Raw genomic sequence first — 18,278 nt, 5'->3', positions numbered from 1 at the left:
TTTTTTAGGTCCATTATATTTTTTTGATGTGGTCTGATCTCTGTTTTTTGCATCTCTGTGTCTGCAACAGCAAATAAAACTTGTGCTGAAATGTCAAGCTGTCTCTCTTAAAACAACACTACTCACCTCTGTCAGATTTTCCATTGTCAATCACATTTGACCTAGACAGGTGTGAAAAGTTTGCAAAGGATTTCCAGGAAGTGAGGTTTGTTAGGGGTGGGTTAAGGCTGATGGGGAAAGTACATGTGTTTATATAAAGACAATATGTTAGCTCATTACATTAAAATTAATCGTTTATTAAACATAAAAAAGCGCTATTTTTCTACATATTTAAATAACGCCACACATTCGTTTCCAAATATTGACCACAAACCATTGCACTTAGAATGCATACTTTGAAGCCTCACTGGAAAACATGTGCTGGTATGTTTTATGTGTTGTTTTGTGGTGGAAGACGTACTAACATTGCATACTGATGTGTCCATACTTTCGCAATCCAGATTGAGATTACATGAAATCCAAGGGGTTCTACAGAATTTATTGTGACTTAATTACAAATGATAGTGCTCAGTCTTAGGACACGAGAATTGGTGTTTCATCAGATGGAAAAATCACCCCAGATGTTCATGACAAAACCTCAGAGTTCACTTTGCATGCAGCGTTTACGGTCCTGTTTCAGTGTCCATATCTTCGACATACTCCGTCTCGGAGCGGCAGATCTCTTCGAGAGCCAATTCTGCGGACAAACAACAGTACGATACGAGTTATTGCATTTTAAAGACACCAAAACATAAAAAAGTGGCAATCTGTAACTTTTCCCATCTTCAGGTTACTTAACAAATAACCTATACTAACATTTTCTGTAAACTCGTATTTGACAGCTCAAATTATCATCATTATCATTATTATAACCTTACCACGGTGAATCTGTGTAATGTAATAAGACCGTTTTGAACACTGTTTATGTACTTATATGTTATTATTTGTTATACCACAGGGCTGTTGAATGCTTTATTGTGATTGGCTGAGAAACGTTCCACAGGTATTGATTATTAACGCATACCTGACCTGTCAAATGTCTTAAAATAACCACCAATGCAATGTCTGTGGTAACCGTGGTATAAGCTGAATAATTGACTCTGGACCGTGGAATTATTTGAAAATAATGCACACCCGCTTCGCATCGTGCCGCATTATCACCTTGGGTGTGCATTATTTTCAATTAATTCAACGATCCGTCGTCAATTATTTATTAAATTAAAATATGTTTTAAATTGAAGTTAACTCATCAATTAAAAGTGGGGTGCATGATCTCTGAAAGCTAATGTTGACATTTGAAATCACCTAAACAAACACCCCAATAGAATCTGGACCTTTTTTTCATAGACCCATTTTTTGCTATTATTCACCAGGTGGCGCTTTTACCCAACTTATAAAACCCAAAAGTATTCCCTTAGGGCAAACAGTTCAAACTCCATGTATGTTTTGAGGATCGTTTTGAATCTGATCTCTATCAAAAGTCAATTATCTCAGCTTTTTGCTCAAAACTTTTGTTTTTTTCAAGAAACCTACCCATATTTGTGAGGTGATAAAAAGATATGATGAAATGTTTTTTTTTTAATAAAGCAGAGGGTCTGTTCTTTCATATGAAATATTGTATGTTTATATATTTACTAAACTTAAGTGAAAATCATAAAAAATAATTTTTTATGGTGCTGGCTGGCAACTTAAAAAAAAAAAAACGCTGGCATGGAAAGTGTTGCTATAATCAGATAAAATCGCAGTGCCCACCTTCGCTCTCTGACAGATCTGGGATCAGTCTAAACGTGTCTCTGATGGCGGGAATGACCTGATCGTACATGTGCAGTACGTCCAGGCAGTGCTCTGAGAACGACGAGTCTTTCAGTAGCAGCCAGTGTAGAAAGAAGAGAGCTTCCCGCAACACCTGAACACCCAAACCCGCCCAGATCCGGTTACGTGACGCTTCGCCTTCTCTCCTTTTGGTTCTCAGCCACTGTCGGTGTAAAATCATGACCACTGTCCGCACCAGCTGAAAGTTACAGGGGATAAATGTTAGATAAATGAAGATTAAAGGATACATATCATGAAAATCTGACTTTTGTCACGTTTAAGTGCTATAATTTGGTCCCCAGTGCTTCTATCAACCTAGAAAATGTAAAAACAACAGATAAACCTAGTAACTTAGTTTTGATAAACCATTCTCTGCAAGCATGTGAAAAAATAGGTCATTCAGATTTTGCACTCTATGTGACGTAGAAAGAGTATTTTATTATAATAATAATATTTTTCAAATATGCTAATTTTCCAGCTTCCCTAGAGTTAAATATTTGATTTTAACCGTTTTGGAATCCATTCAGCCGATCTCAGGGTCTGGCGCTACCACTTTTAGCATAGCTTAGCACAATCCATTGAATCTGATTAGACCATTAGCATAGCGCTTAAAAAAATAACCAAAGAGTTTTACCATGGCTGCAGGAGGTGCAATGATATTACGCAGTGCCCGAAAATAATCCCATGCTAGTGAAAGTAACCAAGGGGACTATTTTCAGGCGCTGCGTAATATCATTGCGCCCGCTGCAGCCATGTTACGGCAGCAAAGTCCTTGATTTTTACGCCAGAATGAGAGTATAGTTCCTAGCCATATCGGCCTAGAAAATCACAACTTTTAATTTTCTGTCGGTCTTAGTACACGATGTAACTACAGAAGAGTCAAGTTTTAAATAGAAAAAATATTCAAACTCTTTGGTTATTTTTTAGCGCTATGCTAATGATCTAATCAGATTCAATGGATTATGCTAAGCTATGCTAAAAGTGGTACCGCCAGACCCGGAGATCAACTGGATGGATTCCAAAACAGTAAAAATCAAATGTTTAACTCTAGGGGAGCTGAAAAATGACCATATTTTCAAAAATATAGGAGTGTCCCTTTGATCTGTTCCATGTCAGTATGTCTACCTTGAATTGTTTTGCCAAGTTTTTGTGTAAATGCTGATATCGGATATGAGTCGCTTTTAAAAGATCATGAACAAAATAAAAAAAATCTGTTACAGGCAACAAATCGGAATTGGGCATCAATTCACCGAAACTGTTTTTGGCCTGTGGGATGAAACCGGAGTAGAGCACCTGTACAAAATAGCTGAATAGACCTCAACAAACAATGACAACATCCACTAATGCAGTGTCATCTGCTGCGACCTCGCCCAGTTTTTGCAAAACAAATCATTCAGGATACAGCTGTGGCAACAAACCTCATGAATACACTGGCAAGATGTCTGACAGAAAGCGGCCCACGTCCCCGTGTTCTGCGTAAACAGTTTGGTTACTAACCGTATAACCTGTTAACAGAAAAATAAGATATTGTTTTCATCAGGAGTGACCCATTTAAACTACAAAATGTTTTGGTCGAACATGACATGATGGGATATTGACCTGAAGCTCCAAATGACTCCGCACATCCTCCGAGGTAGATTTGTCAGGTCTGGAGGTGACGTACTGGAACAGTCTGAGAAGAGGACATGGATCTTGGGGAAGATATAGTTTTGTTTTTAATATGTACAAATGTGTAAAGATGCATTGTATGTCTTGTTAGCATTAAAGAGACACTCCACTTTTTTTGAAAATATGCTCATTTTCCAGCTCCCCTAGAGTTAAACATTTCATTTTTATTGTTTTGGAATCCATTCAGCTGATCTCCGGGTCTGGCGGTACCACTTTTAGCATAGCTTAGCATAATCCATTGAATCTGATTAGACCATTAGCATCGCGCTAAAAAATAACCAAAGAGTTTGAATATTTTTCCTGTTTAAAACTTGACTCTTCTGTAGTTACATCGTGTACTAAGACCGACAGAAAATTAAAAGTTGCGATTTTCTTGGCCGATGTGGCTAGGAACTATACTCTCATTCTGGAGTAATAATCAAGGACTTTGCTGCTGTAACATGGCTGCAGGAGGCGGAGTGATATTACGCTGCAGCCGAAAATAGTCCCCTTGGTTACTCAATAGCAGGGGACTATTTTCAGGCAGTGCGTAATATCACTACGCCTGCTGCAGCCATGTTACGGCAGCAAAGTCCTTGATTATTACACCAGAATGAGAGTATAGTTCCTAGTCATATCTGCCTAGAAAATCACAACTTTTAATTTTCTGTCGGTCTTGGTACACGATGTAACTACAGAAGAGTCAAGTTTTAAATTAGAAAATAACAAAACTCTTTGGTCATTTTTAGCGCGATGCTAATGGTCTAATCAGATTCAATGGATTATACTTAGCTATGCTAAAAGTGCTAGCGCCAGACCCGGACATCAGCTGAATGGATTCCAAAACGGTAAAAATCAAATGTTTAACTCTCGGGTAGCTGGAAAATGAGCATATTTTCAAAAAAGTGGAATGTCCCTGTAAAATACGCTTACATTCGTGTGCACAGAGTTGAACGGCCATCTCGTTGTTGCAGATGATGAGCGACAGGATTCTCACAGACAGATGAACCGTTTTGTGTGACATCTCCGGCGTTAGACATTTAAGCAGCACTTGACTTGACAGGACAACCTTTAGTCTACATTCAAGAAACAAGAGACAACTTACATATCACTTGTATTGGTTTAGTGTATACAAATACCTCTGCCATGTACAAATTTAAACTCAATTTTGTTAAAAGGCTCTCTGAATAACCTCTTGTGTCCTATAGTCTCATACTTTTATGCAATAACTGTACATGTATAAGAGAAACTGAACCTCTGAAGCTGATTCTCCTGCGCTCTCTCGGCCAGCACACACAATGTTTTCAGACTGCTGCTCATTACCGCCTCCCTCTGCCCGGCAGCGGTAATGAACGATGGATCTGCCAGTTGCAGAAGTCTTTTGAGAAGAGGGAGCTGAGTCTGCACCTCCCCATTTAAATGTTCAGAGGTACTGAGAAGGCTTTTTGAACACTGTGGTCGATCAACATCAATCCGCTCCGGAGTCTCTGCATCCTGGTGGCACAACACCGTCTCCAAAGCCTCGCAGCTGTAGGAAACTACATGATACAGGGCTTTCATGGCTGCGAGGGCGAGATCTTCCTGTCCACTGAGAGATTCCTCGAGGCTTGAGGTCAGACTGGAGTCTGAGGAACCCGACAGGGAGCTGCCGTGGAGCGAAGCCTTTCCCGAGCTCTCCAGGGATTCCAGCGTCTGACAGTATGTGGAGATGTGAAAGGTGAGCAGGGGGAGGAAGTGGACGGCGGGGGGACAGGTTCGGGGGGCGAGTCGTGGAGCGTCATCGCTGTAGCTGTTGCGTTGGGTGTGCGTGGGGCGATGGGCGGCTAGTGCGGTCAGACCGGACATGGCGAGACTCTGCAGCTGGTGGAATCGGGATTGTGGCCGATGGAGATCTGCAGAGGATGAGCTGGAGGTTGCCAGTGATCCACTGGAGGGAGAAAAGAAAAGCATTGTGTGAGAAATTAATCTGACTATGTTAGAGATGCAAAAACATTCAATAGGTATTTTTAAAATGCCATCAAACTTTATTCATGGTTGAATTTCGTTAACATCTAAGCATTATTTTTTTACTTATTTGTTATTACTACAAAGATTTACAGTAAAAAAAAAGATTACAATAAAATGATTTTATTGAGATTGTACTCAAAGAGATATTTGTAGCCAGTGAATTATTTTAGAGCCGAGCAGAAAAATATATAATGATTTTAAAGAGTGCTTTAATTTACTTGTATTAAAATTGTGGTACTTCCTTGTACTGTAACAAATTGTGACGTTTTACAAAAAGCAAAAAATTTACAAATTGTGATGTTTTACAAAAAGCCAAAAATTATTTTCTTGTAAAATATATTTAACATTTTTAAAATGTAAAAAATATATATTGTTGGAATTTAAAAAATATTTATTTTATGTTTTCTTTGTAAATCAGGAGAGCCACACACATCCTGAAAAGTGTCCTACAACCAAAAATCTAATTTTAAAAGCATGTAAGTATTCAGATTTGTAATATTTACAAAGATCCTTTTTTATCTGCTGAAACCCACAATATTACGTAAAATATCAGTAACCATATACATATAGTAAATGATCATTTATTGGGTACTTTTAATTTGAGATGTGGCTGTTCTGAACCCTATCTCCCTAAATGTCAACTTTTGAGAATTATATTGAAATATTTTTTGCATTTTGTTCCACTGTAGTCTTTAAAAATATCTTTTAGATTTTTAAAAGGTAGAAAAGAAACTTTTTGGAATTTTTTTTTTTTGGAAATCAGAAGAGCCACAGATGTCCTGAAAAGTGTCCCACAATCAAAAATCACATTTAAAAAGCATTTAAATATATCTGAATACTTGAATATTTACTAAGATCATATTATTATCTATTAAGACCCACACAAATATGCCAAATATCAGTAACTTTATACATAAATAAACGTAATCATTTATTGGGTACTGCAAATTGGGTGGTGGTTGTCCAGAACCTCATCTACGTAAATGTAAACTTTTTTAAATGATATTGAAATAATTTTGCATTTGTTCCACAAAGAAAAAAAAATTTATATTCTGTTTGTAAATCAGGAGAGCCACACACAACCTGAAAAGTGTCCCACAACGAAAAATCACATTTAAAAATCATTTAAGTATACAGATTTTAATATTTACTAAGATCCTTTTTTTATCTGCTAAAACCCACTATATTATGTAAAATATCAGTAATCTTATACATATACATTATCATTTATTGGGTACATTCAATTGGAAGATGGCTGTCCCAAACACCAGCTCCTTAAATGTCAACTTTTAAAAATTCTATTAATATAATTTTTGCATTTTATCCATTGTTGTCTTTAAGAATATATTTTAGATTTATAAAGTCAAAAATTTTCTTTGCCCATCACACACGTCCTGAAAAGTGGAGCCAAAACATTTTGATTGCCGCCTGGTGGCTGCAGTATTGGTCAAAATATTAAAATATATTTCAAAATGTTTTTCAGGGCCAACAAATACATTTCTATAAATTATAAAATGTACATTATAAAATGTATAAGTATGTATAATATATAAAATTATAAGTACATTTTTGCAGTAATAAAAAACAAACCTGTTATATTTACATATTTAAAGGTTTTCTTCCAATGTGATCAGATGTGAAGATAAATTATTTAAAATATATTTAAAAATGTACGAAAAAATGGCAGAAAAATATATTGGTAAAAAAAATTACCACATATTTTTTTGGGCATTTTTCTATATATTTTAAATATATTTAAAATTATTTTTGGTATTTTAGTAGATATATAGGTCCCACCATTTTGAAGTAAATGTGTTTACAATTATAAAAATCTATGTGTAATTTTAATCAACTTTTACTGTCAAACACATTTTTTTGCATTTTTGGTGTCATTTCATAACATTGTAGTTTTCATGCGAGTACAACTGTTAGTTGTTAGCTAGCAATGTGCAGATTAGCGTCTTTGAGCTAGGTACCAAAGTATCCAAAATTGTCACTACTGAAACAGTCACTACCGAAATGCGGTGAAGCAACGGTTGTGACATCATTAAAGTTTCATCATTGTTTTGCCTGATAATTCTTTTGAAAAACAAACACCGGATAAACATTCACTATGTTGACATTAGAAACTCTCCATTGGAAAATACCAATGCTGCAATGGAAAGTCAACATATCCCTTTAATGTTGCATGATTGATGAAGATTTTCCAAAGCGTTTCATAAGCGCAAACAATTCTAAGCAACCCAATGTTTACAAAAGGGGAAGACTTTTAAAAATGCTTCTACACACACATTATATAAGTGGGTGTGGCCGATACTTACGGGCTGATGTAGCCGTGCTGTGATAGGACGTTTGGAAGAGCAGCGGGGCTGACGGACAACAGGTGACATAGGCTCAAAGTGCTCGGATCTAACTGTTGCTGTAGCAGTAGTTTCAGCAACACGCATCCTACAGTAAAACAACCCACAATATTACACATCAAACTTCAAGACTAAGATTAAAGGCAAGACGTTATACCAGCACTGACCTTCTTGATGGACATCAGAGATGATGGTTTGGTCTGAATGTGGTTCCTGTGCAAAGGAGGTTTTGGACTGTGCTTGTTTTCCACCTGAAAATGTGATATTGAAAGTCGATAAACATACATAAAAAAAGGCACATGATGTGGTTAATATAAATAATGCATACCTTCTGGTAAATGGCCTTTGATAGGAGATGTTTTCTTGGAGAGCCCGGCTGAGAAAGTTTCTTTGGTCATAAATGCTCGACCAGCAGGAGACTGGACACTGCGTAAACAACAAATAAATAAATAAATAGATCTCTTAAAGGTGCAAATTTTTGTATTTGTGTGTCTATAGAAGGACAAGCAGAAAGTTATTACGTATTTCGAGCCGGCGTGCCGGGCAGCTTTACGCCACGCTCGCCGCTCTGAAGTTTTCCCCTCATTTCGTTCATTTCGGCTTCTTTAAAGTGCAACTCTGACTGCAGCGACTGGACCTGCGATAAATCAGATGTCGTACATTGGAGACAGCTAGACGATGCGTCTCATTGGCTCAAATGCATGATGTTGATGTTACGTACCTTCCTGTTCAGCTCTTTCTCGCGCTCGCTCTGAGCGTGAGCTCTCTCTTTCTCCACAGCCACCTGTGCTTGTCTCTGCTGTTCTTTCTCCTGATTGGCCAATCTTAGAGAGTCTCGTAAGACACGGATCTCTCCGTTCTTCATCAGGATCTCTTCCTCGACCTCCTTTAGCTGAGGGTCAAGAGAAATCACAATTTTGTGTTTTATGCTTTACACTTAAATTCAAAAATTTGATGCACTATGCATTTATGGAAACAAAAGTGCAAAAGTGTAAAATAACAAACTTTTCTTTTCAGCTCTGCCTGCTGGTCCTCTAACTGCTTAAGATGTAGATCTTCCCCACCTTTACTGGTATGCCCATCACCTGTGGGATACATGAAATAAAGCACACAAACATATTCACATGACCTTTGTGTTGCTCATCCAATACTTTACAAATTAAGCTACAGGAACACAAAAATGGCACGCTTCACCTTTAATGTTGCGTTCATATACTAACCAATCGCATCGTTCCTCTGAGGTTCTGTCCTTCTGTCAAACGCGCTACTACTGCAGGCGTCTCCAAGTGCGAACGTTTTCCGGCCGGATCTCACGGGAGCTTTGCTCTGATCATCAGGACATGGAAAAACAGAACCGTACGTCCTCTTGGACCCGCTGTTCTGACCCTCACCCGTGACGGCCTGAGACGCTATGATGTCGAGCTGGTCCAGGTCATCCTGGGTGAAATCGATGTCATCGTCAAACGGATCAGCTCCAGCTGACATCTGATGGCCTTTCAGCCTTTTGCTTGGTGGACACTCCATGTCAACGAGGAGCTCCTGGAAAATGAATGCAGAAATGGCATGGTGGTCAGGAACGCAAAGATTAACAATGTATGAAGAACCAGTAAATCCTTGCGGGTACATCTCAAATTTTGTTTTATTCAAAATTTTATAAATATGAAAAAATACTATATGATAGACATTACTGCACTTTGTTAATAGTTTTCTGTAGTATTAACTATAGTGAATAATAAACTGTGGTAAATAAGTACTGTAGCATACAATAATATTTAATATGTTAATAGTAAACTTTAGTGTATAGTGTAGTATTTACTAGTACACTGTGTTAAAAGTGTACTACTTTAGTATTCTGTACTATGAACTGTAGATTTACTGCAGTAGAGTGTAGTATATTGTAATATTTACTACAACATGTTAAAGGCGGGGTGCATGATCTCTGAAAGCCAATGTTGACATTTGAAATCACCTAAACAAACATGCCCCTACCCCAATAGAATCTCGACCTTCTTTTGATAGACTCGCCCCACACATACGCAACCCAGGCAACGATGTGGGTTAGTAGACACGCCCCTTACTGCTGATTGGCTACAAGTGTGTTTTGATCCTCGGCTCAACTCCCTTTTCCAAAGCGTTTCTCAAGAATCGTGCACCCCGCCTTTAAGGTGTACTATAGTACTCTTTACCAGTGGGGGCCGTTGACTTCTTTTTCAAAGGCGCATGATGCGAAGCTTGTCACAACATGTATTTAACCCGTTATGTGTGTGGCTCGTCATGTCAAAATATGTGTTCTGCACGTCATGTGAACCTATGTACTATAGTAAAACTGTAGTATACTTTTATTTGTTAATGTATACTGTAGTATTATGTACTCTTAAGTATAGTGAATAATAAACTGTAGTAAATACTGTAGCATACGTTACTATTAACTGTAGTAAACTGTATTATAGTGTAGTATTTACTACACTCTGTTAAAGTGTACTTTAGTATTCTTTACTATAAACTTTAGATTAACTATAGTATATTGTATTTTAGTGTACTATTTATTTACTACACCATGTTAAGGCATACTATAGTACTATGTACTATTAACTGTAGTAGATTGAGTCTAGTATTTACTACAATAAAGTGCACTATAGTACTAAAGCGTACTAATAGTAATATGTACTATTTACTAGATTAACTGTGGTAAATTGTATTATGTTAAAGAGTTCTATAGTACTATTAATTGTAGTAAATGGAGTGTAGTATTTACCACACTATGTAAATATACACTATAGTATGCTGTAGTATTAGTGATTTGATAAACTGTAGTAAAACTGTACTATACTTTAATATTTGTTAATGTATACCAGGAGTGGGGAACCCTGGGTCCTGGAGGGCCACTGTCCTGCAGAGTTTAGTTCCAACCCTAATCAAACACACCTGAATTTCATTTCCAAGTAATCCTGAAGACTTTAATTTGATTTTTCAGGTGTGTTTAATTAGGGTTGGAACTAAACTCTGCAGGACAGTGGCCCTCCAGGACCAGGGTTCCCAACCCCTGATGTATACTATAGTTAGTATAATGTACTATTAAGTATAGGAAATAATAAACTGTAGTAAATAGTGTAGCATACTATTTACTGTATTACTGTAGTACAGTGTAGTGTATTGTAATATTATGTTAAAGTGTACTACAGTATTCTGTCCTATGAACTGTAGATTAACTGAGGTAAATTGTATTATATTGTGTGCTATAGTACTATTAACTGTAGTAAAGTGAGTGTAGTATTTACTACACTGTATACATGTACACTATAGTATTTCCTATAGTGAATTGATAAACTGTAGTAAACTTTAATATTTACTATGCTAAGGTTAAAAAACACTATAGTATTTAGCACTTTTACTGCAGTTTACTATAGTAAATATTAAAGTACACTAATTCAGAAACATTACAGTTATGACTTCAGAGGTTGTGGTACTCTTTTTGCAATGCATATAAACTAGTAAGCTGCAAAGGACTAGCTAATATTACATATGCAGTTACAAAGTATCCCATATAATAAGATGGCAATTATTAACCAGTTAAATATAGTAAATAATACCTGACTGACTTAGACAAGTTTAACAGTGTCACAAAATAAGTTCATTGAAAAATTACCTGCTGCTGCTGCTGATTCACGGTGCACCCTGAGCTCCAGCTTTAACCGGCTAATGTCTGATAAAGCATCGAGTTCTTCTACAAAGCATGCTAGATATACTTAATAACTCGCTATTTGTATTTATAAACATACACATAAATGACAAAAACAACAATAAATACACTTTAAAGTATAGAAATAACTCTCATTCACATTGGATAGGGGAGGAACATGCGGCCAACGGAAGCGCCGGTAGAACGGTCTCACCTGATTGGCTAAAACGCAGCTTCGGGATGTTCTCTGCAATCTGATTGGTCTAACGGATAGCGCACGTACTACGGAAAACCTGTGAGTGAAATGTTATACTAAAACGCGTTATGAATTGTTTGTTGTCGTTTCATTATTAGACAAAAGACACGAAACGGCGATTATAAAGTTAATATTTTAAAAGATTTGATGCTTAAAAACTTTTTTAAATGTTTTGAGTGTTTAAACTCACGAAAAACATCATCGTCTACTTTAGTGTTTTATAAACGGTAATAAAATTTAAAGATGTTATGGTGTTTCTGAACCGACCTTACCATTGTAGATATCAAAGTATATTATAATAGTATTTATTACAGTTTATCAATTCACTATAAGAAAGTTTCTCCACATGAGGCTGGTTGATACAAAGTTGCGTTGATGTTTCAATCATAGCTACATGATGCTTCAAATGTCAATGTTCACCATATGACATTTATCAAACAATCGTCCAAAAGATACACTTTATATTCAAGTTTGCCTGAAGTACACAAACCTTTGTTACAGACTATAAAAGTACAAAATCAATATCAAATGTACTGAATGAAGTTGTAGCTTTGAAGTTGCTGGTGATAACAAAACGGAATTTAAGTAATCAAACAGTAGCCTAGCACTCAAAAAAAGTTTTTGGTAAGCTTATAACCTCAATATGTACAAACATTCGGCAATCGTGTGCATAACATTACTCTAACTTACACAACGTACATGCATCTCACAGAAAATAAACCATAATAAAAAAATAATAAACGTCTAAAATATTTTATAATAACAAAAAACATAACTAAAACAATATCAAAGACCTCGTTTAGTAAATAAGACTTTTTCGATGCAAGCTACAAAGTATAGGTGCGTTCCATTCGACCGTAAGTGGACTGCGAAGTGGACTTCACAGGGTATTCCGCCATCTTAAGTGAGATTCCAATCCGAAGGGAGCGAACATGTTCAGTTCGAAGGGCACTGCGCACGGCATAGGGAATCAGGGAACATCGATACATCACTTCACAGGAAGTGGAGAGCGATAATCACCCAACTGTCATTGCGCGCATCACGTGATCACCCGTCGGAACGGTCAGACCGCTATGCAATTATATGACAAGCGTTTAAAAACACATATATACACATAGTTAACCAAAGTTTAAAGTTTACTTTCATATTTGCATGACAGTTACAGCAGGGCTTCAATTCTGTTAATAGTCAAGTAATAGCAGCAATAGTCAATTAAAGTGTATAATAAACATACGTTTTTCATTACGTAGTACTCAATGTTTTTTTTATTGTATAGTGTACATATTTGAAATGTGATACTAAATAAAAATTAAAATATGAATGTAGTCCTATATATATTTATGTTATATCAATCTGCGCGACCCCGTCGTTGACTTTCTTTGATGACGTTTGCAGGCCGTTCCAAATGAGCGGTTATTGTCCGTGAAGTCCACTTCAACTGATATACCGTGCTCAGGGAGTAGGGAGCAGTGAACACTCCGCAGGGACCCTGTCGAATGGAACGCACCTTATGTTTATGGAAATAACCTATCGGTGACGTCAGCGCGCAGTCGCTCGCTGATTGGCGGATTAGCATGGCTGTAGTGTTTACCATCCGACCGCAGAACTGCAGCTGCACGTAGAGCTCGAATCACCGTCGGAGGAGGAAGTTTGTGGTCGAAAATAGCTATTTATTTACCAAATTTCGAAACTACCTGTGATAAATCGCTAGTAACAGTTGTGGGAACACTCTGTACCCTCGATCTGATTCACTTGAACAGGTCAGTGATGTTTAAGTGTCGTTTTGTCGTGTTGTTTTGAACAAAGGAACGCACCAAAGCCATTGCACAGGCCTGTTGAGTTTAGGTGTACTGGAACGGAAAAACTCATTCATTTTCACATTTCACCGTGTATAATCGTTTGATCAGTTTAAAATTTCTTTTTTTCAGTCCATGCAAAAACTTAAACATGAAAACCGAGGTTTCTACTGCGGCAAACTTTGTTACGCGTCTGTTGAGAGGAACAAGGCTGCTTTCAGAAGAACAGCTGGAACAATTCAGATTCTCATTGGAAGAGTCTTTGGGTGGTAAGACAAGATGAAACATGATCTTTACATAGTATAGGATTGTTTTTCAATATATCCCAGTACAAAGTTTGGGTATTATAATGCCTACTTTTATTATAAACAGTGCAATCAGACATTTTATTATAGCGCCAAAGTCCACTCTTAAAACTTTTATCTAATCCCAATCTGTCTGTAACAAATCCTACATCAAGGACAAAGATTTTGCCAAAAGAATCCCATGTTGTTGTGAGCAAGGTCATGCTTGATTTTGCCAAGGTCTGTATAATGTAAAAAAAAGTGCAAAAAAAATAAAACCTGAATGTCCTTTCTTCATTTCAGAGCATTATGAGCACCACTGGTTCCCAAATGCACCCTGCAGAGGTTCTGGTTACAGGTGCATCCGGATCAACCACAAGATGGACCCTTTGATAGGCAGAGCCGCCTCCACGATCGGACTCACAAAGGAAAGGCTCTTTTCCCTGCTGCCGAGCGAGCTCACCATGTGGGTCGACCCGTTCGAAGTGTCCTATCGTATCGGAGAAGACGGGTCCATATGCGTGCTCTACGAGTCCGTGCCTCCATCGGACAAGAATAAGACCCCAGCAGACCGCTGCAAAGATGAACTGAGAATTGTACGGAGTCCATCCAAATCTTTTGGCATGATGACTTGTTCTAGCTGAAAAGCTATTCTGTCTTAAGTAGACGCTCATGAGCACGGTCAATAAAATTGTTGCACATGAGAAAATTTCTACTTTTAAGCTTTTTTCAGGCAGAAATTTTAAAAAATCAATGGTGAAATCTTCATTTTAATGACCTCGTTGTGAAAGATGTATTTTGATTAAATGTTTTAAGCTCCCTGTACAGTCATGTTGAATATGTGTTTTTTAAAATTTCTATTAAAAGTTTTTTTTATGAATTTCTAAACAGTGTCTTTGTGGTTATTTGTCCAAATCTAATGATTATAAAGTATTAATCATACATATCTATCTAATGCATAAATATTGTTTGGAAATAATACAAACCGATCAGTGGCTTTATCAGTTATTCATTAGTTAGTCCCTAGAATAACTACACATTTTAGAAATTGTATTTATTTTGTATTATTTATTATAGCTATTTTTATTTTAGTTTAAAAAAATACTTTTAATACTTATTGTAAATAAATGCGGTTGGCTATAGTTAACTGCAGTAAAACTGCTTAATATTACTGATTTTTTTTAACCTTACAATGATAAATATTAGTATACTACAGTTTATCAATTCACTTTAGTTAATAGTACAGTATACTAAAATTCACTATACAGTAAATATTAAATTATACTACACATTTTAGAAATGTCATAGATTTTTATTTTGTAGATTTGTTATTGATATAAATATTTTAGTAAAAAAAACAATCAATACTTGTAATACTTATTGTAAATAAAATGCAGTAAAAGTGCTAAATGCTAGTTTTTAACCTTACCATAATAAATATTAAAGTATGCTACAGTTTAGCAATACACTTTAGTTAATAGTACAGAATACTATTGTATTCATTAACATAGTGTGGTAAATTCTACAGTATACTACAATTTAACACAGTAAATATTTAAGTATACTACAGTTTTAGTTAGTCCCTAGAATATCTACACATTTTAGAAATGTAATAGATTTTGTACTTTGTAGATGTGTTATTGATTATAAATATTGTTTGATTTTAATAAAAAAAAAACTCAATACTTGTAATACTTATTGTAAATAAATGCAGTTGGCTATATTAAACCGCAGTAAAAGTGCTAAATGCTACAGTTTTTAACCTTACCATAATAAATATTAACGTATACTACAGTTTAGTAATCCATTTTACTTAATAGTACAGAATACTAGTATTAATTAACATAGTGTGGTAAATACTACAGTATACTACAATTTACTACAGTAAATAGTAAACTATACTACAGTTTTAGTTAGTCCCCAGAATAGCTACACATTTTAGAAATATCATAGATCATTACCATAATAAATATTAAAGTATACTACAGTTTATTAATCCACTTTAGTTAATAGTACAGAATACTATAGTATTTATTAACATAGTGTGGTAAATACTACAGTGTACTACAGTATACTACAATTTAATACAGTAAAAATTAAAGTATACTACAGTTTTAATTAGTCCTAGAATAAATAGAATAACTGTTGCCGTTATTTTGGCACCTATTGGGAGCAGTATGCTAGCTGGAGCCATTTACTTCCAGTCTTCATGCTAAGCTAGGCTAGCGGTGAGTACGTCAGACAGAGTTACGGGACGCACGGAGATAAAAAACAGTATGTATCTAACTCCGGGGGATACGGTGAATAAGCTAAAATCCCAAAAAGTCAGCATGTTCCTTTAACTTTAAGTCCTAATTGGGACATAGACTAAAATAAATGTAAGAGCTGTTCAAACTAAAAACAACCTGCACTGACACTGTGAAAATACATCAGTGCCCTTTGTTTTGCCTCAAAATGCACAAGGGTAATGTTTTTAGTAAGGCATATTAGTTAAAACTAGTTATATTTCCTAATTAAACTGAGGCCTAGTCCTGGCTTAAGCTAATCCCTGTCCGGGAAACCACCCCATAGAAACCAAACAATTTGGGGAATGATTCTGGAAATGGGGTGAGGGGAATTAAAGCCTTAATAGCCTGGCTCAGGCACACATATTATCTGGGATAAAAGAGGGAAATAAAATATACAACAGCGTCTAAAACCAAACCATATTAGTAAAAAAATCAATGACATTCAACTATAACTTCAAAAACCAGACTGATACGGAACGAAAAATTTAAATAGGGAGGCGTTCTCTTTAAGTTGGCATATATTGGGTTTTGTAAAATAAATAAAAGTGGGGGTGTTAAGTTGGGGCAGAAGAAATGAAGGAAAAAAACATTTACATTCTTTGGGGTTTGGGAACAAAAACCTTGATGTTGGGGTTAGGGGATGAGTGGCTGGGGGTTAAAAAACCTAAAACATTGGGATTACAAGGATTCAATGAGCTGGGGTTAGGGGGGTCATTCTACAGAAACGTCCACTTTTGGTATGGCAAGATGTCTTAAAATGTATTTCTTTTTCTAACATTTAAACTTAGACCACATTATTAGATTACTCTTTGACTTTATAAGTAAACATAAATGACAGCTTTATGATTTTTTTCTTTTTTGTGTGCATGTACTTCAAGAATGCATAGACCTTTTTTGGTGTTAGCTTACTTCTTAAGCAATATTAAAGGTGTTTTTGAAATATATATTTTTTCAGCTTTAAAGGTGCTCTAAGCGAATTGAAGCGTTTTAGACCATAAAACATTTTTTGTTACATACCGGAAACATCTCCTCACTATCTGCTTGCTGCCTGTCCGCTGATCAAACTGTAAAAAAACGCGATCTCTGTAGACAGCCCAGGCTTCACAAACGGCAATATCAACAAATGGCCAAACCTAGCCAGCACAAAACAAAACAAAGTATTCCAGCCAATAAACGGCAAGAAGGATTTGGGGGTGGGGGTTGGGCACGTTCATGAAAGCACGGAAGGGAGGGGGAGGGGGAGGAGTTAGCTACGCTCTGTCTGTTTGAAAACAGTTCAAACATCAACAGGAAGTGACGTCGCACATTATTCGCTTAGAGCGCCTTTAAAGCTTAATTCTTAAGTGTAGCAGAATTCAATGAATTAAAATGTATCATCATGTCACATGGGAAAGATTTTATTTAATGTGAAAGAAAAAAAACACAGTAACACCAGTGACACAATAAATCACCAGTCACTGGTGTTTCTGATCTTCACTAGTGTTACCCATAAGGAAGGTAACACAAGTGACAGTAACACCAGTGACAATTTTCATGAAAACTGCATTTTACAAAATTTCTGCTGCAAAGTATCAAACCAAATGTTGTCAATTATTGTATATTCACTAAATTAAGTAGTTTAAATCATTTGGATTCTATTTTTTTGCAATTCCCAAACAACAAGGGAGGTCATACCAGTGACTTAAACTAAAAGCTTCATGAGATAAATGAGAAGATTTCTGATAACTGAAAAGAGACAGTGGACTTACAGTATATGGGCGTCTCTTCATAGATCTCCAGGAAATTGGAAGAAGGAAGTCAAGTGATGTCAGTGTGATTTTGATCCAAAAATAAGAGCTTTTTTGTTAAATGGTAACACCAGGGACACAACTCCAGGGGACCACTACTTTCATTATATATTTTATAATATTTATTTAGCATTTTGTCTTTTAATGTAATTTACATCATATATTTGATATTTATGGACACAAATTGTATTTTAAATGGAAGAAAACACTGTTTTTGATCTCAAAATAAAGCATTTCCCTCTGTACATGACTGTGGGGACGAACACTTCTGTGGTGCTTGGAATTCTAATTAATTAATAAAAATCAAATATTGCTACATTGAT

At 36.1% G+C, this 18,278-nt stretch overlaps 2 protein-coding genes across 2 annotated transcripts; one reads left to right on the top strand and one right to left on the bottom strand.

Moving 5' to 3' along the window:
- Nucleotides 1-275: 275 nt before the first annotated feature.
- Nucleotides 276-11,721, bottom strand: atrip (ATR interacting protein). The gene is made up of 15 exons (XM_065244508.1): nt 11,705-11,721; nt 11,512-11,589; nt 9,086-9,401; nt 8,871-8,950; nt 8,587-8,757; nt 8,387-8,502; nt 8,194-8,291; nt 8,033-8,116; nt 7,827-7,953; nt 4,754-5,425; nt 4,432-4,574; nt 3,451-3,542; nt 3,270-3,356; nt 1,792-2,050; nt 276-736 (listed from the first exon to the last, which is right to left on the bottom strand). Exons 3-15 carry the CDS (start codon nt 9,387-9,389, stop codon nt 663-665), a joined length of 2,307 nt encoding a protein of 768 aa, XP_065100580.1. The 5' UTR covers nt 9,390-9,401; nt 11,512-11,589; nt 11,705-11,721; the 3' UTR covers nt 276-662.
- Nucleotides 11,722-13,395: 1,674 nt separating this feature from the next.
- LOC135724802 (protein BTG1) lies at nt 13,396-14,768 on the top strand. Its single transcript, XM_065244511.1, has 3 exons — nt 13,396-13,560; nt 13,729-13,865; nt 14,184-14,768. Exons 2-3 carry the CDS (start codon nt 13,748-13,750, stop codon nt 14,522-14,524), a joined length of 459 nt encoding a protein of 152 aa, XP_065100583.1. The 5' UTR covers nt 13,396-13,560; nt 13,729-13,747; the 3' UTR covers nt 14,525-14,768.
- The last annotated feature ends 3,510 nt before the right edge of the window (nt 14,769-18,278 follow it).

Source organism: Paramisgurnus dabryanus, chromosome 24 (assembly GCF_030506205.2).
Source record: "Paramisgurnus dabryanus chromosome 24, PD_genome_1.1, whole genome shotgun sequence".
NCBI classification, from domain to species: Eukaryota; Metazoa; Chordata; class Actinopteri; order Cypriniformes; family Cobitidae; genus Paramisgurnus; species Paramisgurnus dabryanus.
Note: the sequence above shows the minus strand (reverse complement) of the source record. Positions and strands in the feature narration are given on the sequence as shown.